Consider the following 27,312-nt stretch of genomic DNA (forward strand, 5'->3'; position numbering starts at 1 on the left):
ATCAAATCAATCAAAAGCCTTTATTGTCATTATACACAGCTGCGTATAACGAAATTGGTGGTGCTACTCCACAAAGTATGTTTTCCCAGTAAAATCTAAATAAGTAATATTAAAAAGTCACGTCCGGGCAAGGTAAATTCCAAATTGCTAGGTATGGGTGTGAGTGTGCATGGTTGTCCTTAGTCTCCTTGTGCCCCGCTTAATCGGCTTTATTAATAAAAAATAATAAACTCACGTTTGCTAACGTTGCTTATTCCAGCGATTGCACTGGTATTTAGTTGTCGGACCTGTTGTTCGTCTTCGTTCTTGCTCACCTGCGCGATGTTGATACCGGAAATGACATCATTTAAACGCTACCACGAAGCAGGTGAAGTCTCTTTCGAGCAGCCGCACTCATCTGAATCTTACTGAGCTGCGCGTTTAGCAATATTCGGCTGGATTTCTGCCTTTATCCCTTGTCTTCTTTGGCTCTTCTTTAAGTTCCTTTTTGGAGTCTTGCCTGTGTGACTTTTTCGCCCAGTGGAAGTCGGGGAATAAACGAAAGAGTGGCCAACACGAAGATGATTTCCGGCTGGTTGGTTTCGGTGCTCTTATTTGCTTGCGCTGCGACAGGTAAGTTGTTAAACTAACTTTTTCCTAAACGCGCAGATCTCATTTAAGTTGGAATTTTTATCGGCCTGTATATTGTGGTGAATCTATTACAGTATTTGTCGTGATGAACGTTAAATAAATTTTCCAAAATGGAGTCCTGTACATTTCTATTCAGGTGTGTTGGGAAAGTTAAGGCGATTGTGCACACAGTACCTGTGTAGACCTAATTATAGATGTCAGACTCGGACATCGTTTGTGGAACGGGTAATCTTATCAATTGAAATCCGAAACTGGTTCTGAATTCCAAAAATGGCAGTCGAATGGTTTCGTCACAACACTGGGCGTAGGTAGTTTCTTTAGGAGATCTAAAGAGGTCCAATTCCAGAGCTGTGTTAAGCATTTATCGAAAACAAAAGTACGCAGTGATTATATATTTTTTCAGTTGATATATATTTTTAAGTTTTATATTGTTATTAGACTGTTAAAGAGTATATTATATTGTCTCCTGCCATATTGTGCAGTTCTTAACCCTACCCAAAAAATATGAATCTATTTTTTTAATTGGTTCCAATACTTTTTTCGTAACTTGAAAATTTCGTAAGTGGTGGTGTACTTCATATGTAAATTCTCTAATTTGTTCCACGGTCCTCACACAGCTACCAACTAAACCCTTTAAAATTGGTCAAGGTGGCCCAATGTTGTATGAAACGTGAGGTAACACAAAAATAAGAGAAAATTATAAGTAAATGATTTATTAATGTCTTAAAATATCTAAAGCAGGGGTCACCAAACTACGGCCCGCGGGCCGGATACGGCCCGCCGGCACATTTGGACCGGCCCTCTGAACAATACCAGAGACGCTATCGGAATTTTTTTTTTTTATTTTATTTTTTTTTTTTGGGGGGGGGGGATGCGGCCCGCTGGCACATTTGGACCGGCCCTCTGAACAATACCAGAGACGCTATCAGATTTTTTTTCCTATTTGGCCTTGAAGACTGGGACATTTTAATCTTGTGTTTGGTTCATTGCACCCCTGCTGAGCCCACAAATCATCCCAGTGAAGCGGGGCTTCGCATTGCTTCTTTGGTGACACGCGCAGGGAGAGTGTTTCCCTTTGATGCATGTGGGCACGTCCACCGTTGCATGCACGAGCAGTGTTACCGAGACATCTGGACGATCGCAGGTGAGGGCGGAGCCCTGGGACCATCGCGGACTATTCAAGCATATTAAAACTGCAACCTGTTTGAGAACGGAATAATGGCGAAAAAGTTAGGTGAGAGAAAAATTGATTCAGAATGCAGGATATTTAACCTGGAGTCGACAAACGATTATTTTTTTTGTTCAATGCAAAGAAAAGGCTGTTTGTCTCATTTGTCAAGAGACGGTGGCGGTATTCAAAGAATACAATCTTTGCCGACACTATGAATCCCGTCACAAAGACAAGTACGATAGATTGCAAGGCCAAATACGAGCAGACAAACTCTCAAAGCGAAAAAGTGGACTGCTATCTCAGCAGAACCAGGCATCCGCTCGGGCCAGCTTTTGGGTTGCTAAATTGATAGCAAGCAGCGGTAAGCCTTTCACTGACGGAGAGTTTGTTAAGAAATGTATGGATACTGTCGCGGAGGAGGTGTGTCCCGAGAAGAAAGATGCATTTAATGCCGTAAGTCTGTCGGCGAGTACAATGACCAGACGCGTTGAACAAATCGGGAGTAATGTATATGCCCAGCTGCAGCAGAAGACGAAATAATTTGACTTTTTTTCATTAGCACTGGATGAAAGCACGGACGTGCAAGACACAGCGCAACTGCTCATTTTTATTCGTGGAGTTAGCGCAAACTTTGAGATTTGCGAGGATCTGGCAGCCCTCCAAAGTCTCAAAGGGACTACAACGGGAGAGGATATTTTTGACAAAGTGTGCCAAACCATGGAGAAGTTGGACCTGGACTGGTCAAAGCTAGCTAGCATCACGACTGACGGGGCTCCTAGCATGGTGGCCGAAACTCGCGGTCTAATAATGGGACGCATGAACCGGGAGTTGGAAAAAAGGGGTCTCACCGCCCCGCTACGAGTCCACTGCCAAATTCACCACCAAGCACTGTGCTGCAAAATGTTGACGTGGGATTCTGTAATGACGGTTGTGGTGTCGTGCATAAACTTCAGAGCAAAGGGAGAAGATTGTGCATGGCACAACAGAAAGTTAATGTTCCATGGCTTTTTCTGTTACAAACTGACACCGGCCCCCCATCAGAGAAGGGAAAAGTTATGTGGCCCTCACAAGAAAAAGTTTGGGGACCCCTGATCTAAAGCATATGACAGTGCCTCTGAAATATCTCCCTCCGTGGTTGTTATAGACGTAATACCCATGTTTGTCCGCCAGATGGCGGGCGACAATAGCCCATTCTACCGGGGCCGAAAGCCGTCCACTTTGTAGGACGTTTTAGACTGTGTGTGAAAATTTGTGCCACGCTGCATTTGTAATTTCTAATCGCTTAATGATGAGAATTCAAAATAAAATAAGGAAATTCATTTACTTTTCGGGGGAATTCGTAACTTGGATCTTTTTCGTATCTCGAGTCACTCATTTGTATATAAAAAAAATTGGTAACCTGAACCTTTCTCACCTATAGGCATTCGTAAGTAGAGGTACGACTGTACTGTTGTTTTGACGCAAGTTGTGGACTTGTTTTGTGTCCACGCCCTGTAGGCTGCTTGTCACGTTCACTGGTAGGCCCGGAGCCTGATAGGTGCTGTTGAAAGTTTTTCTCACTGTAGGAAGGTCCTGTTTTCATTGGTCTTTGTAATCATTCAGGGAGATTCTATGTTTTCTTTTGTGTTTGTTCCATCTGAGCTGCACTTCAAGTAGGGGAATGAGTGGCTTGATTACAGATATTAGTTAATTATAATGATTCAAAGAAAGTAGTGTGGCACTCTTGCATATCATGAGATAATCTGGGACATTGTCAGAAATTATCTTACATAATGTAATGTGCCTGAAAAGTAAGATAATTATGTACAGTTGTGGTCAAAAGTTTACATACACTTGTGAGGAACATAATGTCATAGCTCTCTTGAGTTTTCAGTTATTTCTACAACTCTGATTTTTCTCTGATAGAGTGATTGGAACAGATACTTCTTTGTCACAAAAAACATTCATGAAGTTTGGTTCTTTCATGACTTTATTATGGGTGAACAGAAAAAAGTGATCAAATCTGCTGGGTCAAAAATATACATACAGGAGCGCTAATATTTGGTAACATGTCCCTTGGCCATTTTTACTTCAATTATTTGGTAACATGTCCCTTGGCCATTTTTACTTCAATAAGGCACTTTTGGTAGCCATCCACAAGCTTCTGGTTGAATATTTGACCACTCCTATTGACAGAATTGGTGCATTTCAGTTAAATTTGATGGCTTTCTGACATGGACTTGTTTCTTCAGCATTGTCCACAAGTTCTCAATGGGGTTTAAGTCAGGACTTTGGGAAGGCCAATTGAAAACCTTAATTCTAGCCTGATTTAGCCATTCCATTACCACTTTTGATGTGTGTTTGGGGTCATTTCCCCGTTGGAACACCCAACTGCGCCCAAGACCCAATCTTTGGGCTGATTTTCTAATTCTTGGCAGATATGCTTTTTGGTGCTTCTTGGTTGAATCTTCACCCTCCTGACCAATTTTATCTCAGCAGCAGGTGATAGCTTGCATTTTCTTCCTGATCGTGGCAGTGACAAAACAGTGCCATGCACTTTACACTTACAAACAATTGTTTGCACTGTTGCTCTTGGGACCTGCCGCTGCTTTGAAATGGCTCCAAGTGACTTTCCTGACTTGTTCAAGTCAAGGATTCGCTTTTTCAGATCCATGCTGAGCTCCTTTGACTTTCCCATTGTAGTGTTTGTGGGCGTTTGCATCCAATGAGCCCCATTTAAATGGCCTCAGAGAAGTCACCAGCTGTAGTCACTCATAATCACTCACAAGAAGTTAAGCATATTTCACTGACACCTTTCTAAATCACCAAAATTGCTAATTCGTGTAGCTGTATGTATATTTTTAACCCAGCAGATTTGATCACTTTTTCTGTTGACCCATAATAAAGTCATAAAAGAACCAAACTTCATGAATGTTTTTTGTGACAAAGTATCTGTTCCAATCACTCTATCAGAGAAAAATCAGAGTTGTAGAAATAACTGGAAACTCAAGAGAGCCATGACATTATGTTCTTCACAAGTGCACGTAATCTTTTGTCCACAACTGTATTACAAATTTCTTGTTGTTGTTGTTGTATTGTCAAGCGTAGCCATTACAGAGTAAAGTCTGCTTGTATTTGATAGCTAAAGCCAAGATTAATCTGCGTTTCTACTGATTGCCATTTTAAGAGAATAAACATTCTTTATTTTGTGACTTGTATGCAAAATCCAACTTTGAAATTGGCACAGCAACATAAACCTCAACACACAAATCCCTCTTTTATCAACTTGCATAGTTCTTCTGAGAGGGGGAGGATAACAACATAGCACGGTAAGATGCATTCTGATGTCTGAACTTACCACTAAAAGGTTAACTGGTCATATGAAAACAACTCAAAGCAAGCAAACAAATAAGCAAAATAAATAAAATAACAACTTAACTTTAGAAGCTTATGTCTTTCCGGCAGGCACAGTACACTTCTTACCTTGGAATCTAATTTAGGAGAGAGAATGGAATATTCATTGATTCATTTTCTGAACAGTTTTATCCTCGCTAGGGTTGTGGGGGTTGCTCGAGACTATCCCAGCTGACTTTGGGCCAGAGGCGGGGGACTCCCTGAGTCGGTGGCCAGCCGATCGCAGGGTACGAGGAGATGGACAACCATTCACGCTCACACTCCTACCTAGGGGCAATTTAGAGTGTCCAATCAGCCTACCATGCATGTTTTTTGGAATGTGGGAGGAAACCAGAGTACCTGGAGAAAACCCACGCATGCCTGGGGTGACCATGCAAACTCCACACAGGTGGACCGACCTGGATTTGAACCCAGGACCCCAGAGCTGTGAAGCTGACGCACTAACCACTCAAGCCGCAGGGCCGCCAGAATGGAATATATGCATTTATATATAAATTAATTCATTGATCTTCTGTGCCGCTTACACTCAAGGGTTGTGGTGGTGCTGGAGCCCATTCCAGCTAAGCATAATTTGATGGAAATGTCACATTCTCAAATCAAAAGCCTTTATTGTCATTATACAACAGCTGCATATAACGAAATTAGTGGTGCTACTCCACAAAGTGCGTGTTTCTCAGTAAAAACATAAGTACCATATTTCCACGACTATACGGCACATCATATTTTTAGCCGCAGTGTCAGTAACGAGTGCTATTTCTGTATTTTACACACAAAAAGGACGCACCGTTTTTATAGACGCAGCCAGGCATGGTAAAAACATACACCATATAAAACATACAGCGCTAAAAACACGTTTTTAAAAAGGCAACTGAAGCAAAACTGAGTTCGGTTGTACTTTATTTAGCAATTTTACAATGTACTCGCGTCATCATCACCCACAAATCCATCAAAGTTCTCATTTTCTGTGTCCGAATTGAACAATTGTCTGAATGAGTCATCAAAAACGCTGAGTTTTATACGTTCGTCCAGGCGGCCACAATCCATTCGCAAATAGTAGCTAGCTAGTAGCTAGCGTAACTATTCCAACGCTGCCTTCCATGCTTCGTAAAGCTGTGTTGATGTCGATGTCCAGACCACAATCCATTGGGTGTATTGACAAAAGAACTATATATCACAGCAGTCACTGCGCAGTACTTTTTCTACGGGGAAAATAGTAGAGTTGGGGGCTGCTTGCCGTAGTTGTGAGAGCTGTACCCTATCGATTGATTTATTTTATTTTATCGTGATAACAATTTTAGTATTGGACCATATAGAAAGCGCACTGGATTATAAGACGCCCTGTCTATTTTGGAGAAAATTTAAGACTTTTATGTGCGCCTTTATAGTCGTGAAAATACAGTAATATAAAAAATCATGTCCGGGCAAGGTAAATTCTAAAATATTGCACAATCTAAGATATTGCACATTGTTATTGAGGATAAGCTACTTGTAAATTTAATAGATGAATGTGTACTTTTGCTGAAACTGGTCTTAAAGATTAAAAGAAATGTAGCGAACAAGGTTAATACAACTGAACTGCACAACTAAATTAAGCCATTAGACTTTGCATGAGAATCTAATTGCAAGGAATTGTATTCCCATGTGTACAAGGTTTTAATTTTCTTTATTAAAAAAAACCTGTCACATCATTAATAATTTATTTCTGTTCATTTTTGTCAACAGTCATAAGTGGCTTTTCGGTTACAACATCCAATGCAAACGTGCAAGTCAAAGAAAATACAGGTGAGGTTTTCTCAGAGACGTAGTACATCCTAAACGGTCATTCTGGAGGAATAGAATGCATGTCTGACCTGTGCTTTTTTCCTTATTGGTCTAATAATTAAAATAGGTTGTTATAGTAGACAGTTATTAAGCTTTTTAATGAATCACGACAAATGTGTTGTGACACTAACATATCTGCCTTTTTGTTCTTTTACTTTCTGTGGTTTGTTACAATTATCCAATTGCAATAGAAATTTTATATTATGAAAATATACATTTTTAATTTTTTTCATGCTATGCATTATTACAGGAGTTGATCTGACTTGTTCCTATTCTGCGGACTTTGGCTCAAATGCCAGAGTAGAGTGGAAGTTTAAGGACTTTACAGGGTCACAGAAATATGTCTTTTATGATGGGAAACCCACAGGTAAGCTATTTGCAAATAGATACTTTCAAGGTTTGCAGGGTCCAATTTGTTACTTTTATTTATAAAATTTAAATTCCCATTCTCAACTTTCAACCAAATTCTCAACTTTGCTACTAAATCAACTTTGCTACTAAACCCTAGCAGCAGTAGGACCCCACGACTGTTAAACATTAACCAAGTAGCATGCTCAATGGCAAGCTGATAGTGAATTACATTGTGTGGCAATTCATGGACAATTTCTTTCCCAGGTCCATATGCCAACCGTGTGACCATGCATGGCAGCAATGTGAGATTTAAGGAAGTGACCCGTAAGGATAACGGAGTGTATGACTGTGAGGTGTCTGGTGTCAATAGCCAGTTTGGGGAGGCCAGGGTGAAGCTTACAGTTCTCGGTAAATATTTCAAGTCATTTTTATTACACGTTCTAATTTTTTTTACATTCTTTTGTACTTATTTATTTTTGAGTCTGCCTTTTTTTTTTTTTAAATTTAAATTTTGCCATTTAACCACATCTTCTGTTTTTATCCCCAGTGGCTCCGTCGCCACCCCTATGTCGGATCCCCACCTCGGCGACAACTGGTAAAAAGGTCATTCTGTCCTGCCATGATAAAGATGGCTCCCCCCCTTCCCAGTACAAGTGGTACCGAAACAACATCCTTTTGCCACCTGAGCCTAGCAAGGTTTCTGGTTTCCAGAATAGTACATATTTGCTGAACTCTGCAAATGGCCACCTGGTAGGGTACAGCTTTTACTCTTTTTTTTTTTTTTTTATTTATTTTTTTTTTTTTCTATTTTATTTTCTAAATTTACAGCCAGTCCTGTTTTTTTTTCTTCTGTTTTTTTAATGCAGCTCTTTTCAGCTTGTTTTTTCCCCAACAATTATTCATACATATCATATGTTTTCTTTAGGAGTTTCCCTCTGTCAAAAAGATGGATACAGCCGACTATTTCTGTGAAGCTTTTAACAGCGCTGGCCCATCTAAGCGCTGTAGAGCTGTGAAAATGGAAGTCGGTAAATAAAAATTATGCAGTTTCCTTACCTTGAATTACTTTGAGGCCCTCTTCAAATGAGGTATTTAGGGACAAAACCATTATTACTCAATTACATTGACAATTAAATGTTTTAAAATTTGTAAATATCAAAATATTTCCTGGAAAACAACTAGAATTTTACGAAAAAATATACACATACAATACCATTCAGTGATATGAATCAGCTTAATGATAAATAATGGAAGAAAATTAAAATTTCATGGCACTTTTTTTGTAGGTGACGTTAATACAGGAGGCATTGTCGCTGGGGTAATTGTGGCTCTTGTATTGGTTGTGCTGCTCGCTCTGGGACTTTGGTACGCTCACAAGAAAGGATATCTTCCCCGTGAGTATTAAAGCATGCATCCTTTTGTAGACTGTTACAGTTCATCACTCCCTTCCTCCTTGTTTGGACTGATGCTAAGGTTGTAAGAAACAGCATGGAGGAATGAATACGAACGACGCTTATCATTTGCAGAAGAGTAAATTTATTCTTTATTTATTATTCTTAAAGATTAATTTGTCGACCCTGAAAGGTGTACAGAGACCCCTCGCTACTTTGCGCTTCGGTTATCGCTGCTTCACTACATTGCAGACTTTTTTCTGGGGATGTTTAATTTTTTTTTTTTTTTTAATTTTTTTTTTTAAATTCATTCATGCATCTTCCATATCGCCCCTGCAACAAGAACCCCAACACCACGAGGTGGCTTATATATTTTTTTATTTAAATGTTTTTTAAGTTCATAATGTGAAAATCCACGCTGAAACTCGTAATCAGAAGCCACTCTTGCTACTAGGACTCAGCACTCAAGAAATCTTTTTTTTTTTTTAAATAGAGGTGACCCTATTACACGTATTTTCACTTTTCGCGGTGGGGTCCGACCCCCCAATTAACCGCAATAATCGAGGAATTACTGTATATGATCAATCTCTCATTTGTCTTCTCTCCTTCTCATTACAGGAATGACAGAAAGGTAAGAGGTTTTGCTTATTAGGTCCAATTTATTGACGTCACATCAGTATATTTTTCAAGTTGGTGTGTTCATCGCCTCTAAGCTTCTGAGTTTGAAATTGGTTTTGTTTTTAAAATGTGTCTTGCAGCAAACCAAAAGCGGTGGTCTACCAGCCGTCTTCAATGTATGGTGGTGAAGATGATGATGTATGATACCAACTTTAGTTTCGAGAACAGTTCATAAATAGTACAGTTGATATTCAAATAATGTTGTGGTGTTCCTTTGTTTTCTAGGGTGAATTCAAGCAGAAGTCATCGTTTGTTGTATAGTCTACAAGCAACAGTCCTCGCTGGTTTGAACTTTTTCAGCATGTGCCTTTGGTGTTTTATGTAATTTTACACTTTTTTTTAATAATGGATAATCAAATGCTCTATCTTTAGAAACATTTTTACAAACCTTCTGTAAATATAGTATTTTTTCCATTCTTTTGTCTGTGAAATGTGTCCCTTTTTATTACGTTTTTGTGTGACTGACAAATTTATTTTAGATTAAAATTGTTTAGAAAATACCGTAAATTTACGTCCAGAAATAAACTGCTATGTTGGTTCTAAATTTCAGTTTGACTCTGACTTCAGTTTGAAAATGACATTGACTAAAGTAATGCAAACAGGCTAATATATTGCTGAATGTTACTCGCACAATGATATATTTCTTGTGAAAAATCAGGGAGAATCTTGTGTAATTTACAGCAGTGTCAATTAATGGTAATTTGTTATTCTTTTAACATTTTATTTTCAAATATTCTAAAATTAATCATTTGTAAAGTCATCTCGCTGCTGTAAACTCTTGTCTAAATTACAGGAGTGTCAATTAATTGTGATTTGTTATTCTTTTAACATTTTATTTTCAAATATGCTAAAATTAATCATTTGTAAAGTCTTCTCGGTGCTGTAAACTCGTCTTACTTTCTGATAGTTAATTCACCAACAATCACTTGCTTACAGGGTTCATATTGGGTGTTGTTTCATAATAGTATAAAATTTTACAATGTTTTTAAATATTTATTTGGCGAACCCTGAATGTTTTCTAAAGTGAACTCCCGAGTTCTTAAGCTGACGAGTTAATCTATTAATGCAACTAAATTCTAAATAAATTGTTTTTAAATGTGTGTAGTCTACTGATGTCATCACAGTTATGAATAATTTATTTACAAGAATACTAAATTCTATCTCGAAGATCTTGTTCCTAACAGACTTTTTTTTTTCTATGAAAAATGGATCTGGCATATTTCTGATAATTCCTGGGCATAGCATAAATTTCAAAATTAAAATTAAGATAGAGTGGAGAAATGTGTTTTCAATTTGAGACTGACCTTCTGGTTCACCTGTTTGTGGATTAAAAATAAAATTACCTATATACATTTGTGGGAGGAGCCAACAGGTCCCAAGTGCTAAACAATTCCGTTATTTATTGAAAATTAAAACGATTATAGACAGTTTCTTCTTGACCAAGTGACCCAACCCTTCTTTTTCCGATTAGTTCAATTGATGCCCCCCTTATCATAATCAATTCCGAACTATATTTAAAGTAAAATACAGCTTTCCCCCCTTTGCCCTGGCAACTGATGATTTTCAAAAAGAAAACCCTTTTTCACTGCACATGCGCACTACGCCCCCATTTTCTTGGACAGGAAGTGTGAAGCACTCTTTCCACCATCCGCCTCCTGATCGACTCTGCATCACGCCACTTCACACTCATGTGAGTAATGGCGCTCTAGTTCTTTATCTCTGCCGTCATTTCCACCAGCCCATCCGCTATTTAACGCCAGCCTGCCTCCGACTTGACGGCTCGCCGATTGCCGTCTCGCTAGGGAAGGCAAGTCGTTGGTGGAAGGAGCGAGTTTAGCCTTTTAGTTGCATCCGATTTCTTTCTCTAGCTGACCGGATGCGAGAGGCGAGCCCGACATGTTCCTCTCAGCGGCCGGGGACGGTGGCTCGATTCCACGGCTGTCCCAAGCAGTTGAGGGGACTCGCCATGGTCGACCCCGTATGTGATGGTCCCATCAGAAATGCTGCTTGAAAATCTAAGGGTTGGCTGCAATTCATTTAAACCCCATGAGGCTGTTTCCTTCCTTTTTGGGGGTATGAATTATACATGGTTTTGTTTTCATTAAATGTAACTAAATACGTCAAAGGACCGTCCTTACCGATGGAGCAGTGAACGATGGCTGCTAAAGATGAACTTTACGCCAAAGTGACACCGCGGAGACAGCGCCAGACCCGGGCGGGCACCGTCAAACATGGGTCAACTCTGGACGTGCTGCTGTCAATGGGCTTTCCTAAAACCAGGGCGTGAGTACACCGAGGCTATATTCTCTAGTACTGCGCATTTTTGACCTCACCTTTTAGATTTGAAGATGCTGTGTGACTCAAATGTTGCACTTGTCGGCTTCTGTCTTGGATTTTTCCCCCATCAACCTCCTCATTCACTTTTGAAAGCGGGCAGGTTGGGTTGCCAGGAAACAAGGGAATGAAATATGGAGCTTATGTAATGATGCTCAAACCTCATGCATGAGTGACAAATGGATTGTTTCAGTGTAATGAAAACGGAGTCTGGTTTTTGCACAGCAGTTTGATTGAATTGGATTGGATAACTTTATTCATCCCGTATTCGGGAAATTTCGTTGTCAGTCGCAAGAGGGTGAGGATGCAGAAATAGCAAAGGCATTTTTAGACATAAATAGATAGGTAATAAGTTAATAAATACATGAATAAATATATACTTAAATAAGTGTGTTGCTGAAATATATATACATATACACACGTGTACGTACACACATATATATGTATATGTATATATACGTACATATACACAAAATCAAATCAATTAGGCTTCAACTCGAGTTACATTTCATTTTATGTTTAAGGTTGGATGACTTTGTAGCACGGGGCAGCCCGGTGACGTGAGTGGTTAGTGCGTCCAGATCGGTCTACCTGAGTGGAGTTTTCATGTTCTCCCCGGGCCTGCGTGGGCTTCCTCTGGGTACTCCGGTTTCCTCCCACATTCCCCCCCCCCAAAAAAAAATCATACATGGTAGACTGATTGGACAATCTAAATTGTCCCTAGGTATGGGTTTGAGTGTGCAGGGTTGTCCGTCTCCTTGTGCGCTGCGATCGGCCACCGATTCAAGGCGTCCCGCCTCTGGTGGGGAGACAGCTGGGATTGACTCCAGCACCCTCCGCGACCCTAATGAGAATAAAGCGGTTCAGAAAATTAGATGAGATGAGACTGTAGCACGTTGGCACAATGCCCATGTCAAAATCTCCATGACATTTGTATGGTTTCTCACTTTACAGCCACATCCCAAAAACATGCATTAGATAATAAATTCATAGTCCATACTTCTCAATGTAGTTTGTTATTTGTCGTAGTGTGTATATGTATAGGATTGGCTGGCGAGTGGTTCAGGGCTCCATCTTTCATTTTAAATCTACTTTGACTAGCTGCAGGTTGCTGCTCTAGTGACAATAATTATAATTAAATGGGCATAAGAGGTGTCATAGAATCGAAAATAAATGCATCAACCAATTAGCCAATACTACAAAATTTTGTTTTTGTTCCCGTACCTATTTGAGACACTGAAAAATTACTTTTTTGCCTTCTTCTACCATTCAAAACCAACGATTAAATAGCTGTATTCTGTCAGGTTTTACTCGCTGACGTGGTTTCTGTCATTTTATCAATAAAATGATTTAGTTGCATTGTGAAACAACACACCGAGCCAACAAAATACTAACTACAACAAATTCTTATGGTTATTATTTGATTTTTTTGTCTAATTTAGGGAAAATCTGTCATCAGGGTCTAGTTGTAGGGGAAGAAGGACTTTGTGTGGGAGATGGGGGAATCAAACATAATTACAAACACACACACACAAATACAAGAATCAATCATTCTGATTAATTTAGAGTTGTTGCTGAGTCATTCAAGAATTGAAGCATGCAATTAGAGAGGAGATCCAAGGACACCATCACCTTCCGCTTCGGTGCTTATATCTGATGTCCGTAAACTGGTTGGCAAACTGATCCCATATAGATTTCATATCTGTAGTTTGTGGATTATCTCCAAGTGTTTTGGTGTTGCCTAAATTGTAAAAGAAGTTGAAACACAAAAAGCTGCTGGGTTTGGTTGCTTCAGTTAAACTAATGCATGTTTACATACAGTCAACGGCCTTTACAAAGTCATGTTTTGGGGGGATACAGTAATCCCTCGAATATTGCGGCTTCAAGTATCGCAGATTTTTTCTGGGGGATTTTTTATATAAAAAAAAAAAATCAAAGTTCATAACAATGTGATAATCCACGCTGAAACACGCAAGCGGAAGCCACTCCCCTGTCCTCCGCCTGCTACTAGGACTCGGCACTGAAGTAAAAAAGAAAAAAATATATATATTAGTTTTTTTAAATAGGGGTGACCCTACTTCGCGTTTTTTCGTTTATCGCGGCCATGTTTGGTCTACATTAACCGCGATAATCGAGGGATTATTGTACATCATTGATTGTTTTTGGGTATTTATGAGTGAGGATCACAGATGTAGCTATTGACTGAATGGCATATTTGGGGGGAACAGTGATGTGGCTTAGCTGTGTATTGAATGCAAATCACAAATACCAAATGAGATTTCTTACAATCCGCTTCTGAAACCATGTCTGAAGTGTTACCCATGTCACTAGCAAGGCCACAAACATCCGTTCACACCCGTAATTCAGTTGGTGTGACATCCAGGTTGTTGTTTTCCTCATGTATACATCTCCAGTATTGTTATTCTACTCCGAATGATGTTTTATTTAATGATAAAAAAAAGAAAAATATATTTTCTAATGATAGGATTTGAACAGATAACTCTATGAATAAATTCCAGTTTGAACTGTAAATATAATAACGTTGAGATACATTCTGATGCAGGCGTTTTTCATAAGCAAAATTTGAACTTGGATTTAAGGCAGCTAAGCGGAACTCGCCCATTTCCTGAAGTGGCTTGTGACCTTCTAAGCATTCTCTGAGATTGTGGTTTGATGGTAGCAGAAGAGGAGGTTGCAATGAAATTTCTTGTACACACACAAAAAAAAAAACAGAATGAGCAAATACCGCATGTGTAGCTTTTATAGTATTTTGCTGAATAACTAATAAATATCTTAAATGACTGATTACACAGAAAAACAAGACATTTGTTCTTTATATTTCACTAATGTGGCTTCTAGACAAGTTTGATCACACCACAAAAAGGTGGAAAGTGAAACAAGACATTACTTAACCCACGCAATGGCCCACTCACTTCCTTTATGGTGTCTCGGACACACTCTGTTATAACCTGACATTGTCTTTGCTCATGAAACAATGCTGTGAGGAAAAGTCAATCAGTTCTAGACACTATCAAATAAGTTTTAAGATCACATTTACAGCAAGAAGTCCTTCCTGATTTAAAGGTTAACAACCCTAAGCGGCCCATCTTTGGGACGTAATTGAGTAAAAACAGCCAGCATTACAGAAATGATATATTTTTCACACTATATGATACACTGGCTTTTCGTGCTGTTCCAAACCAATACTACTCAGTATCGGTATCAGGATACTATACAGCTACATTTGGTGTTTCAGATTTGGTCACAATTTTTACTTAGTGATTGCATTATTTTTAATTGTATAAAAAAATTGGTATCGGTCTCAGCAAAGCGCCTCTTGAAAAAAATTACAATTCAAAAACTTAAACATCTCTACTGGCTGCATGGATGTTATACTGTGTATCTTTGTTTATCTTGCGACATTGAAAACTGATTGTGATCGGAAGTTCCATTATATTCAATATTTGGTAGTCCAAATTGAAGAAAAGACAGTGTGGGATTAGAAGGGTTTTCCTGACCTTTGTCATCCATGCATGCCTTTTTGTGTGTGTGTGGAACTCTTCTCTCAGTTAATTATGGTGTTTCCCTTGTAAACAGGAAATGCTAATCTGCCTGTTGAAATGAGTCATGGAGTGGTCTTTTGGTGCTTGACACTGTTGCAGAATTCATTACAAACAATTAGTTTTGATCACCAGATTTCTGTATTTCTGGTTTATCACCCTTTGCAATATTGCAATAGAATACCACATCTTTTCACAGTTGAACTTCATTAGTCATGTTATGCGAAGACTGTTGAAAGAATTAGCAGGGAAACCATAGATACAATCTATGTGTGTGTGTTGAATATGAAACTGAAATATTACCCACACTATTGGAATAAAAGATGATCTGGTAATGGTCACTTCTAGCTAAAAGATAAACATAATCAAGAGGTATTTTTCGCAACCCATTTTTTTCTAGCTCTGAACAGGAAATGCAGTTTATAAATAACATGGTGATTTTTGCTGGGGGCAAGGGAAAAGCCTTTGGTGTACATAGCTATTTAGGACAGTAGTTCCATGGCTGCTTGTACTTTGTGGAGCAGATAAAAGTAAACCATTCATCCCGGGGCAAAAATAGTCTAAAGGGATTAAATGGCAGATGTGATTCTCAAGGGCTAAAACATAATCAGTGATGTGTGGGTACGTCAGCTTTGGAAGTTGAACTACATTCGCACAGGGTTAAACAATGGCTCATCTCCTCCCTACAACTTTGGTTTATTCACTACAGCATTGGAATTGAAACAGGATTTCAGAAGCAAATGGGCTTCCTTACACCTGAATTTGGGAAAAAGTTGGCTATATGGCCTCCAACGGTCACCATTCAATTTGCAATTGCAAGGCATCTGAAGACGCTGACCAATTCAAATCATATTCACAGCTGGACAATATACAAACACATTTATGATTTGGGTATATTGGAGGCAACCTGGAGAAGAGCCACACGAGCGTTGGTAGATTTTGGCTCAAACCCTGAGCCACAGATCTATGAAGTGATTATTATACAATTATACTACACTGCACTCGTACACTCCAAATAGTATAGTACTAATGATAAAAAAATTGTCAAATACCACAGCCCATTTGACAGATCCTGTTACTAGGTCATCCCACAGATATGACCCTAATTAACGTTTTAATGCCACCGTTAATGGTATATCTCCATTCATGTGCCTTTTTTTCATCCTTCTGTGAATTAAAATGTTTGTTACTGGTAAATGTCCAATCCAAGATCTGGCACTGAATGAACATTCGTTTATTTGCTTTCAACCCTCACAGTTCATATGGATTAGACATCTATTGCCATCAATAACAGCCAATGAGTTAACATTATTCATTTATTTTCCATACCGTTTATTCCCACAAGTGTCGTGGGGGTGCTGGAGCCTATCCCAGCACACTACGGGAACCAGGCAGGACACACCCTTAAATGGTGGCCAGCCAATCGCAGGGCACAAGAAGACAGTGAACCATTCACGCTCACACTCATACCTTGGGGAAATTTAGAGTGTTCAATCATGCATGTTTGTAGGATGTGGGGAGAAAACTTGAGTACCTGGAAAAAACCCACGCAAGCCTGGGAGAACACGACAACTGCAGACTGAAAAGTCCAAACCTGGGATTGAATCCTCGATATCAGAACTGTGAGGCAGATGCTTGGCCATAACATTATTAAAAATGTTAGGCAGCCGCCTAACATTTTTAATATTGTTATGTTTTACAATAAAAGGCGGTACTTAAAATTCTCCCATACAATTACTGTACTGTTTTTTTTCCCACTTTGGCGTTAACATTCTTTCTAGCTATTTTAAGATGTGCATCTTGAAGAGAATCCTAATCTGCTCATGGAGATTTGATTTTGTAATGTAATCTCTTCATGCCTTCATGATACTATTACCACACTATTAATGTGAACTATTTTGTAAGTCAATGCATTTTGTGGTAGTTCTCCACAATAAATCTGCTTTGTCTGTAGTCCAAATTTTGCACACTGCCCTCAGGTCGATAACCCAGTGAATTGAGAACCGTTTCAGTTGGCCCCCAAAAATAAAAGCACGTATTGAATGGGACTGCAGAAGTGTTACAATGCAAATGAACGAATTCATTGGAAAATAATGCAGTAGTGTTTTCAGTTCACTTCCATCCCAATAGAACAATAGTGACTGTCCGTATCTATTCAAACCAGTTAGAAACAGTATCTATGCTAAGCACTTGATGTGTGGAGGTTTTATTATGTAACGGAGTGAAAAGAGTCTGTAGTTTTCATATAACCAGCACGAAATTTGTGCAAATAACCTCTGATTCTGAACAAAAAGACACAGTTATTACAAGTAAATGAATGAGGTAGAATCATATCTCTGTTGGCTTGTTTGGAATAGTTTTTGTTCTATTTGTTGACATACACACTCATAAAAGAGAAAATCAGCATTATTAACCAACCATGAACATTTTCTCTATTATTTCCAATTCAGTGTGCTTTTTTGGACTTTCAATACCAGTAAATGGACTCCTAGTATGAATGAATTATTTCATCATTATTATTTATTTTGACTGTGGTTTTTTTATCTTGTCATCTTTGCAGCTTAAAAGCTTTGGTTTCTACAGGAGGGAAAAATGTCCAGGCAGCTTGTGACTGGTGAGAAATGCACCCCCACATACGATCATGATACTATTTTAGCCAGGTTCTAATTAATCACTGGACTGTGACTAAAGATTTCGAATGTTAAACAAATTGCTCATGTGATACTAAGCTATTATGGAATTACTTCACTTTATTTTAAGCCTTCTTTTGACACGCAGGTGAAATTTTAATTCTTGTGTCCAGGCTCTTTTCCCATGTGGATGACCCTTTCCTAGATGACCCCCTACCCAGGGAGTATGTGTTGTATCTGCGACCCAGCGGTCCACTGCTTCAGCAGCTCTCGCTCTTCTGGCAGCAATCTCGCCTCTCGTGCGGCAAAAACAAGGCCCACAATATCTTCCCCCACGTAACCCTCTGCCAGTTTTTTATGGTAAGTCTCAGTTTCATGTCTACTATGGTTATAACTTTTACACCATCCTCCCCCCAATCAAGTCCTGCATCACCATTGTATAAATATTTTGGTATAATTGAAAAAAACAACAGTGGTACCTCGAGATACGAGCTTAATTCGTTCCGGGGCTGAGCTCGTATGTCGATATTCTTGTAACCCGAACGAACGTTTCCCATTGAAATGAACTAAAAACAAATTAATTCGTTCCAACCCTCTGAAAAAACACCAAAAACAGGATATTGGATTGGAAAAAATGTTTTATTTCTTCTAATTCGCCATCTATTAAACAAGGTAACACATAACTAGTGGTTTAATATTATTAAAATGTGTTTAATAGAACTAAAATTAGACAGATTTTGCGGAGGGTAGAGAGAGGGACAATAATTATTTAAAATGGTATGTGTTGTTCTGAAATTAAACAATCATTTTCACGGTACTTGGACGATTTGCCGAAAGACGTTTCGCCGACGGACGCTTGGCCGACGGACAGTCCGCTGAACGGACGTTTCGTGCGCTTGCCCCGCCCCCGGATCGTGTGTGTACATGTTTTTCAACCTCGACCCGCGGGCCATATATGGCCCGTTACAGATAACATTCATTTAGGAATAACAAGGACATGTACTGCCCCCGCTGGACATATTTCTAAATACAAGCACATACTACAACGTGCTGCCAATTTTTTATATTTTTTATTTTATCCTTGGGTTTAAAGTAGTAGCCATTTGGACACACAATGTAATTTATCAAAGCTGGGGATTGATGTCTGACACTGAGAAAAAACAACACTAGAAGACTTATGTGAAATTCTAAGTGCCTTGGACCGACTAGAGGACTTAGAGAACAATACCTGAAAATGCCATGAAGCACACTTTTACTTCTAGTTTAATTTTAAATAATTTCCCATTATTTTAGGAAATATATATTCAACATGATTTGCTGAGAACCTTAATTCAAAGATTAATCTCAACGTTTTCTATGCTGGTGTAAATTTTCTGGAGTAGGATTTCTGGATTTACAATTTCATTACATTAGTACTTACTGTTACTACTACTTTATTTTCTCTATTTCTTCTGTCACGTACTGTTCTGCATGATCTCCAAATGGCTACTACTTTAAACGCAAGGATAAAATAAAAAATATAAAAAATTGGCAGCACATTGTAGTACGTACTTGTATTTAGAAATATGTCCAGCGGGAGGCAGTACATGCCCTTGTTATTCCTAAATGAATGTTATCTGTAACGGGCCGTATATGGCCCGCGGGCCGAGATTGAAAAACATGTACACACACGATCCGGGGGCGGGGCGAGCGCGCGAATCCCGTTTCGGCGAAACGTCCGTTCAGCGAACTGTCCGTCGGCCAAACGTCTTTCGGCGAATCGTCCGGTCACGTATTTTCACAACTTCAAAATAAAAGAAGTTGCAGTATTTGTTTTAATATGCCTTTAGATTTAAGTAGACATAACACTAGTAGCAGCGCAAACAACCAATTCAATCAATAAAAAAAGTATTAATTTTATTAGCTGTTTTTTCCTTTTTCGCCAGTGTGCCGATGGGAAAGTGGAGGCTCTGTCTGATGTCCTCCAAAGCACCGTGGCAAAGTGGAAAGGACGGATTCCCATGCCGCTTCCCCTAGAGTTGTACACTTCCTCTACCTTTATTGGCCTTTTTGTGGAAGAGCAAGTAGCAGAGGTGCTGAAGGGTTTTGCAGCTGATTTTGCCAATGAAGCTGAAACTAAAGCAGGTTCATGTCAATACTTGCAGTCAGCATCATAATTAAAAGCAAGTTTCCGTGATGTCATCATTGTGCCCATTTCTCTATGTCCAGATGTGCATGTTGAGCACCATAAGAAGCAACTGCATGTTACATTGGCATACCAATTCCAAACCAGTCATCTTCCAGTTCTTGAAAAACTGGCCAAAAATGTGGACGTTTCATCAGGCTGTGACTGGTTGGCTGTGCTCTTCTCTCGGGATATTCGCTTTGCTAATCATGAGGTAGGGCTACACATCAGGTTGTCAAGACAGAACTATATGATACATCAGTGAAACAAAGAATGTCTTGCTCGCAGAGCTAACACATCTCACTTGACTTTTAGAAGATTTCAGTCCAATGTATCTGACCTTGAGCATTGAGTAAATACGATGTCTATCTCTTTTAGACACTGCAAGTGATGTACCCTTATGTGCCTCAAAATGATGACGAGCTTGAGCTGGTGATTGGAGATTTCATCTTCATGTCACCTATGGAGCAAAGCAACGCCAGCGAGGGCTGGGTCTATGGAACGTCCCTGGGCACGGGGTTGTCTGGCTTACTGCCTGAAAACTACGTCAACCGCGCAGATGAGTCGGACACATGGGTCGTTCACGGGTAAAAACGAGTGTGCTGCACAATTCTTGTCTACCCTAGGACGGATAATGAGTTCCAACATTTCATTACAGTGGTACCTCGAGATACGAGCTTAATTTGTTCCGGGACTGAGCTCATATGTCGATATTCTCGTAACTCGAACGAACGTTTCCCATTGAAATGAACTAAAAACAAATTAATTTGTTCCAACCCTCTGAAAAAAAACCAAAAACAGGATATTGGATTGGAAAAAAATGTTTTATTTCTTCTAAAAATAATTAACTCAAAAAACAACACCAAAAATAAATTGGAAAAATAATATGTAAAATAATAATAATAATATGTAAAATATATTAATAATAATAATAATAATATGTAAAATATATTAATAATAATAATAATATGTAAAATATATTAATAATAATAATATGTAAAATATGTAAAAATAATTAATTAAAAAACAACAACCCCAAAAATAAATTTATTTGAAAAAGGGCTAGGGCTTTTTTTTATTTTTAAGGTGAATGCAATAAGCTTCAATAGTCCTGCATGAATCTTAAGCGTTTATTTTTTATTTATTATGATTATTATTTTAATCTAATCCTTTAGGTCTCATTCTATTCTCAACTACACCTCTCCATCTAATGCTGGGAGCACCCTGAGTGGGTTACTGTTTGATGAGCAGCACACTGACAGTCTGCTTGAGAGTCTGGTGGATGCTCCCAGCCTTGCTGGCCCTTGTCCTCCCATGCAGGTACTTTATTGTATTTTTTGACCATATTGTGAACAATGTCACCTCACTTCAAGGTTCAGATTCTATGTGCCTCATTAACATGCATTCTGTTGTGATAGTGGGGAAATTCATCCGTTTTCTTTCAATGCAATAAACAGAATCCTTGCAGACATATTCAGGGAATATCATAAACCATTGTTTGTATGAACTAAAACCGAAAATGTGAGTCAACAGAGTACATTAGTGATCTCAATCTGTTCTTCTGGATGAATACAAAAAAATCCCCCATACTCCAACATGTGGTCTTCCTCTAGGAGTGGAATTTTAAGGGGGATGACTCCATATGTTCTTCCATATAGTTTCTTCTGGGTGTAATGGATTCTAATGGATATTTATCACTTGTTTGGATTAAGTTAAAGTTTAAATGGTCTCCCTTCGCCTTATTTTAGGTGACGCGGCCAGCCGGTCAGTCCTCTACATCCAAGATGCGATTGTTTGTATGTCGACACGGGGAGAGGATGGATGTTGTGTTTGGAAAACATTGGGTCACTCAGTGCTTTGACGCCAAAGGTTTGTACGCAGAGGGAAGACGTAACCCCGTTGGCTTCTCAATAATACTCTGACCACAAACCTTAATTTTTTGGGGCGCAGGCCGATACATTCGCTCAAATCTCAACATGCCATCTAGCCTGCCAAACAGAAGCGGTGGTCACTGGGACTATGATAAAGATTGTCCAATTACTGTGTTTGGCTCCTCCCAAGCACGTCTTGTAGGTCGGTTATCTTTTGACATAAAAGTAAAAGAAAACTGGACAATATTCGTTCCCAAATATTGAATCATACTGTCTTGTGGTTCATTTCAGGTGAAGCCTTGTTGGAAAGCCATACGCCAATAGACTTTATTTACTGCTCTCCTTCGCTCCGCTGTGTCCAGACTGCTCAGCACATTCTGCAGGGTAGGAACATCCTAATAATTTGCCTTTTTCTTTAACATATAATGTATTATTATAATTGTGTCATCTTATTATTACATTAAATTGCATTCATTTAGATATTATGTGTATGTATCATAGAACTTGGTTTCCTCCGGGTACTACGGTTTCCTCTCACATTCCAAAAAACATGCATGGCAGGCTGATTGGACACTCTAAATTGCCCCTAGGTATGGGTGGGAGTGTGCATGGTTGTCCATCTCCTTGTGCCCTGCGATTGGCTGGCGCGCCTCTGGCCCAGAACCAGCTGGGATTGGCTCCAGCACCCCCCCGCAACCCTAATGAGGATAAAGCGGTTCAGAAAATGAGATGAGATGAGATCATAGAACTTTTTCATTGAAACAATAGTATGTTTTTCTTCAAATTAGACCCGTTTAGTATTTTTGAATGATGTCGAATACAACACAGTAGAAGGTTATAAGAGCTTGTGATCCATAATGGGAGTTGAAATCCTGTTGCTATTGCACAAATGTGTTGTTTTTGTTTTCAGTACCAGACATACAAATGTACTCACAACTAATCAATGCAATGCATTAGTAGACGTAGCACCTACAATGTTTTTCTCTTTCAGGTCTGCAACAGGAGGGAAAGACAAAAATTCGTGTGGAGCCTGGACTTTTTGAATGGACCAAGTGGGTTTCAGGCACCTGTTTACCCACTTGGATTCCCCCAACAGAGCTGACTGCTGCTAATATGAGTGTGGATACGACTTACAGGTAAAGAGCCTGTGTTCTGGTTTAAATTCACTATTAACTGTGAGCCTGTCATTTTTTAACATCTGCATTTCCCTTGTTACTATAGTCCTCATTTTCCCATCAGCAAGCTAGTGGCTTCTGAGTCCTATGACACCTACATCAGTCGAAGCTTCCAAGTAACTCGTGAAATCCTCTCAGAGTGCAAGAATATGGGTAGAGTGGACTCACGCATTTCCATATTATACCAAATTGTTATTTTTCCACTTTACAGCTGGTACGAACTGTCACTGTTTTTCCTCGTCATCCTTAACATAAGTGCTAAATGTTGCATACAGCGGTACCTCGACATACGATCTTAATCCATTCCGGGACTGAGATCGTATGTCAAGCTTTTCGTAACTCGAGCGGACGTTTCCCATTGAAATGAACTAAAAACAAATTAATTCGTTCCAACCCTCTGAAAAAACACCAAAAAGAGGATATTGGATTGGAAAAAATGTTTTATTTTTTCTAATTCGCCATCTACTAACAAAGTAACACATAACTAGTGGTTTAATAGTTAAAAAAATGTGTTTAATGGAAGTAAAATTAGACGCATTTCGCGGAGGGTAGAGACAGCGACATACACGGAGGCGTGGGGGGAGGTGTTCGGGGGGACTTTATCCACGGCAACTCACCTGAACAAACAAATTTAAATTAACTTGGATTAATATATACAGACCCACTCAAACATACATTTAATGTAACTTTACACAAAACTGAATTCTATTTTTTTTTTTTACCTTCGTTCTGGGCGGGTTAGCTGTTTGCCACGGCTCCACCCTCACGTTCGCTATCGATGGGCTGTTTGCTGTTGTATTCCCTTCAAAATATTCCAAAAATGATGCACACAAATGTCCTCACAATAGGATAACGCACAACCACTTGCCAACGAGAAGTAGTCTTGAATGAGCGATCGCGGGAGCTAACAGGCTAAGGAAGGAATAACAGCCTACCCACGTATTGATTGTGGGTAATGAAGTTTTATTCTGAGAAACGGTGCCATTGCCTATCGGTGTTGTGTGCACGAGTATACTTCATTACCCAGAAAGCCCTCTTTTTGCCCACGCATGCGCGTTGTGCGTTTCCTGGTCGATGCGTAGGAGAAACTAATCTGAATAAATCGTTCAGTCCTCGTAGATATAGTAGTTATACACGAAAGAGATGCAGCAAAAAAAGGCTTGGTCGCATCTCGAAATTTTGATTGTATCTAGGGCGAATTATTCGATCGAAATTTTCATCGTACCTCGAGCATGTCATAGGTAGAGCTGATCGTAGGTCGAGGTACCACTGTATTTACATTTAAAAACAAAGTAGTGGTAGCATCTGGTGGATATGGTTGTTCTTTTTACCTCATTCACACAGGAAACAAGGTCCTGATTGTGGCCCATGCTTCCTCCCTGGAGGCCTGCACCCGTCAGATACAAGGCCTCAGCCCACAAAACTCCAAGGACTTTGTCCAAGTTGTGCGAAAGGTCGGCCAGATGCAGATCACATCACACAGATGTCTTACTGTTTTCCCTCAATTACACAGAGGTGCATCTGCTCTTTTCATTTCTGCAGATTCCCTATTTGGGATTTTGTGCTTGTGAAGAAATGGGCGAGACGGGGGTGTGGCAGCTGGTTGACCCCCCTATCCTGCCTTTAACACATGGACCCAATCACAGCTTCGACTGGAGGCAAATGCTAATGCAAGACTGAAGAAACACACATTTGTATTATCATTCCCAATGGCAAATATATTGAAATGCACATTGATAAGCTCAGGAATGTGCAGATAACAGGAAACTGTAGCTTTGTTTTCTCTCCCCTGCGTATACACTGTGACAAGAAATATATTCAAAAGGCTACAGGAATACTTTTTCTGCGAGAGAAATGATCATTTTAATAAGCACAAAATAATTGTTGATACTGAAGAACAGATTTTTTTAAAAGATGGTAACGGGTTGCTTCTTTTATCCAATTTCATTTCAGTAAATGTCACACTGGCTTACCCTAACATTTCCCCTCACCAAATATTTAGCTCTTAATATTATTATTTTTATATGGATCCAATTCAGTTTCTATATCACCCACTGGAACCTGATGTTGAATATATATATTTTTTATTTTAATTATCTTAAGCTGTTGTCATACTGATATTTTCATTTCTTTTACACTTACAAACAAAAACAAATCATTCGTCACATTTCACTTTACTCACCCATAATCCATTGTGCTTAAATGAATAAAGTAAGATGCTGGAATGTGATCGTCTGATTGTATTTTATTGAATCTCGCAACGTTTGCTACATTGATGCCAGACATTAGAAATGCAAGGTTTCACATTCTTGAACTTTAAATCCAACCTTCTCGACCTTTAACATTGCACAGGTACTTTAAATTGCTTTGGGTAGAAAAGAATAAGAAAATGTGTGTCGTCATCACATATGACTCTTACAATATGATTTTTGTCTAATTGCCATTAGTTGCACAAGTTTCGGTAGTTTTTTTTCTACATCCTTTTGGAGGTTTTGTAAAGCTTGCTTTATTTTTCTTTGAGCTTGAATATTTTTAATGGAAAGAATAACATTCTAAAATCAGTAGATTTTACACTTATTGAATTTGTTTTTGCAGTACTTTAAAGTCTAAATTATTTTACAAAATACAATAATGACCCATATCAATTTCGCATTGTTTCTCTAAATTGCAGTATTCTCAGATCTCAATCCATTTAAAACCATTGGGTAATGATATTTTATTAAAAAGAAATATATATTCTATATAAAAATCATGCCAGGGGCTCTCAAAGTCTAAAATAGAGGTTGTGAAATATGTACAAATGTATTGCACATAAAAGTTGATAAATTGTCCGTTATATTTTCTCCCCACAAAAAATAACATTCTTACTAATATAGTGCAAATTTCTTTTGTTTTTGCGTGAAAGTCATCGGGCAAAAAGCAAAATTAAATGCTAATGTATGTCTTGTTGTTTGTTTCAACTCTCCATTTATATTCAAGATTTCACCAGCAGAGAGCAGTAGCAGCATCTTTCACGTTCGTCAATGAAAATGGTAGAAAACTTAGGTCTAAAAAGTTGGTGATACTCCTAATAATCATTCATTTATTCATCTATACTGGTCACCATTCCATTTAATTACACAATCTCCACTCAATAACATATTTTATATTTCTCATTACGCTGAACTGAAGTTAATTTTCTTTTTTGGGCATTAGTATTTATCACACACTAACTAAATTCTCAGTGGGATGCAAATGGTCTATTTTGTTGATTATAAAAGTTATTTGTTATTCTTCTTAGGTAATGTGCTTATGTTTGTGCAATTCAAATGAAGTGCTACTGTAACTTAGTAGTACAATATTTAGAGAGACAAATGCGTCATTTCAGTTGTGCTGCTGTTCCTTTTGTTAGGACTAATGATGACCGTGGAAACTGCTCAGTTCAGGTGAAACTTTGTGCAAGTTGTTGGAATTCTTGCAGGTAAGGACTACTCGAAATAGTACTCAAAATGTCTGGTTTCCCCAGAGCTGCTGTCAAATGGGTGTTACGCCTTTGTTTTGTTCTGGGCTAGGCTGAGTTATTTTCTGTAAAAAAAAACACACACACACACACAAAACATCAAATTATTATCATGACCTTGGTAGATGATTCTGGCACTGCGGGCCATTAATTTTTTGCTCCGTTTATTTTCCTCAAGGACAACCAGATTGGTAATAGGGGTGTGAGGATACTTTAACTACTATAGACACCTTTCCAGAGGGCATTACATGTATTTTTATATATTCGAGTGAAGATCTGTCGAATTGGGACAGTAATCTGTATGTAGGAGTTTGACACAGCTGTGATATGTTAGTGAGTCCACTTTTGAGTCCAACATGAATTAAACTAGTTCTTGCCTAATGCAATTTTTAGAATTCATTCAAGCTACTTTATTTGTTCATTCATGTTTGAACTGCTTATCCTCACAAGGGTCACGGGGGGTGCTGGAGCGGGGGACACCCTGAATCGGTGGCCAGCTGATCGCAGGGCACGAGGAGAAAGACAAACATTCACACTCATACCAAGGGGCAATTTAGAGTGTCCAACTAGCCTAAATTGCATGGTTTTGGAATGTGGGAGGAAACCGGAGTACCCGGAGAATACCCGTGGAGGCCCGGAAGAAC

The 27,312-nt window shown here is 38.9% G+C and overlaps 2 protein-coding genes across 4 annotated transcripts; both read left to right on the top strand.

Annotated features, from left to right (window-relative positions):
- Window positions 1-265: 265 nt before the first annotated feature.
- f11r.1 (F11 receptor, tandem duplicate 1) lies at window positions 266-10,535 on the top strand. The gene is made up of 11 exons (XM_077592236.1): window positions 266-367; window positions 481-612; window positions 6,917-6,976; window positions 7,266-7,382; window positions 7,631-7,774; window positions 7,914-8,116; window positions 8,292-8,394; window positions 8,653-8,760; window positions 9,376-9,388; window positions 9,516-9,573; window positions 9,661-10,535. Exons 1-11 carry the CDS (start codon window positions 322-324, stop codon window positions 9,694-9,696), a joined length of 1,020 nt encoding a protein of 339 aa, XP_077448362.1. The 5' UTR covers window positions 266-321; the 3' UTR covers window positions 9,697-10,535.
- Window positions 10,536-11,033: 498 nt separating this feature from the next.
- Window positions 11,034-25,394, top strand: ubash3ba (ubiquitin associated and SH3 domain containing Ba). Of its 3 annotated transcripts, none has more exons than XM_077592232.1 (15): window positions 11,034-11,125; window positions 11,304-11,718; window positions 17,890-17,943; window positions 18,133-18,319; window positions 19,885-20,083; window positions 20,168-20,337; window positions 20,502-20,710; window positions 21,299-21,443; window positions 21,872-21,992; window positions 22,074-22,196; window positions 22,286-22,378; window positions 22,986-23,130; window positions 23,216-23,322; window positions 24,514-24,623; window positions 24,712-25,394. In XM_077592232.1, the coding sequence occupies exons 2-15, from the start codon at window positions 11,591-11,593 to the stop codon at window positions 24,847-24,849; spliced, it is 1,929 nt and encodes a 642-aa protein (XP_077448358.1). In that variant the 5' UTR covers window positions 11,034-11,125; window positions 11,304-11,590; the 3' UTR covers window positions 24,850-25,394. The 3 variants fall into 3 exon arrangements, with proteins under 3 accessions (XP_077448358.1, XP_077448361.1, XP_077448359.1); XM_077592235.1 differs by having other exon boundaries at window positions 11,067-11,125; window positions 11,562-11,718; XM_077592233.1 differs by having other exon boundaries at window positions 11,070-11,456; window positions 11,562-11,718.
- The last annotated feature ends 1,918 nt before the right edge of the window (window positions 25,395-27,312 follow it).

Source organism: Stigmatopora argus, chromosome 22 (assembly GCF_051989625.1).
Source record: "Stigmatopora argus isolate UIUO_Sarg chromosome 22, RoL_Sarg_1.0, whole genome shotgun sequence".
In the NCBI taxonomy this organism is placed as follows: domain Eukaryota; kingdom Metazoa; phylum Chordata; class Actinopteri; order Syngnathiformes; family Syngnathidae; genus Stigmatopora; species Stigmatopora argus.

Bases quoted from the DNA above. Each gene is read 5' to 3' on its own strand.
- f11r.1 (XM_077592236.1), top strand. From the start codon at position 322: ATGTTGATACCGGAAATGACATCATTTAAACGCTACCACGAAGCAG. The intron at 7,383-7,630 runs GTAAGCTATTTG...TTTCTTTCCCAG, and splicing joins TTATGATGGGAAACCCACAG to GTCCATATGCCAACCGTGTG. The intron at 9,574-9,660 runs GTATGATACCAA...TTTGTTTTCTAG, and splicing joins ATGGTGGTGAAGATGATGAT to GGTGAATTCAAGCAGAAGTC.
- ubash3ba (XM_077592232.1), top strand. From the start codon at position 11,591: ATGGCTGCTAAAGATGAACTTTACGCCAAAGTGACACCGCGGAGACAG. The intron at 20,711-21,298 runs GTAAAAACGAGT...CTAATCCTTTAG, and splicing joins GACACATGGGTCGTTCACGG to GTCTCATTCTATTCTCAACT. The intron at 23,323-24,513 runs GTAGAGTGGACT...TCATTCACACAG, and splicing joins CTCAGAGTGCAAGAATATGG to GAAACAAGGTCCTGATTGTG.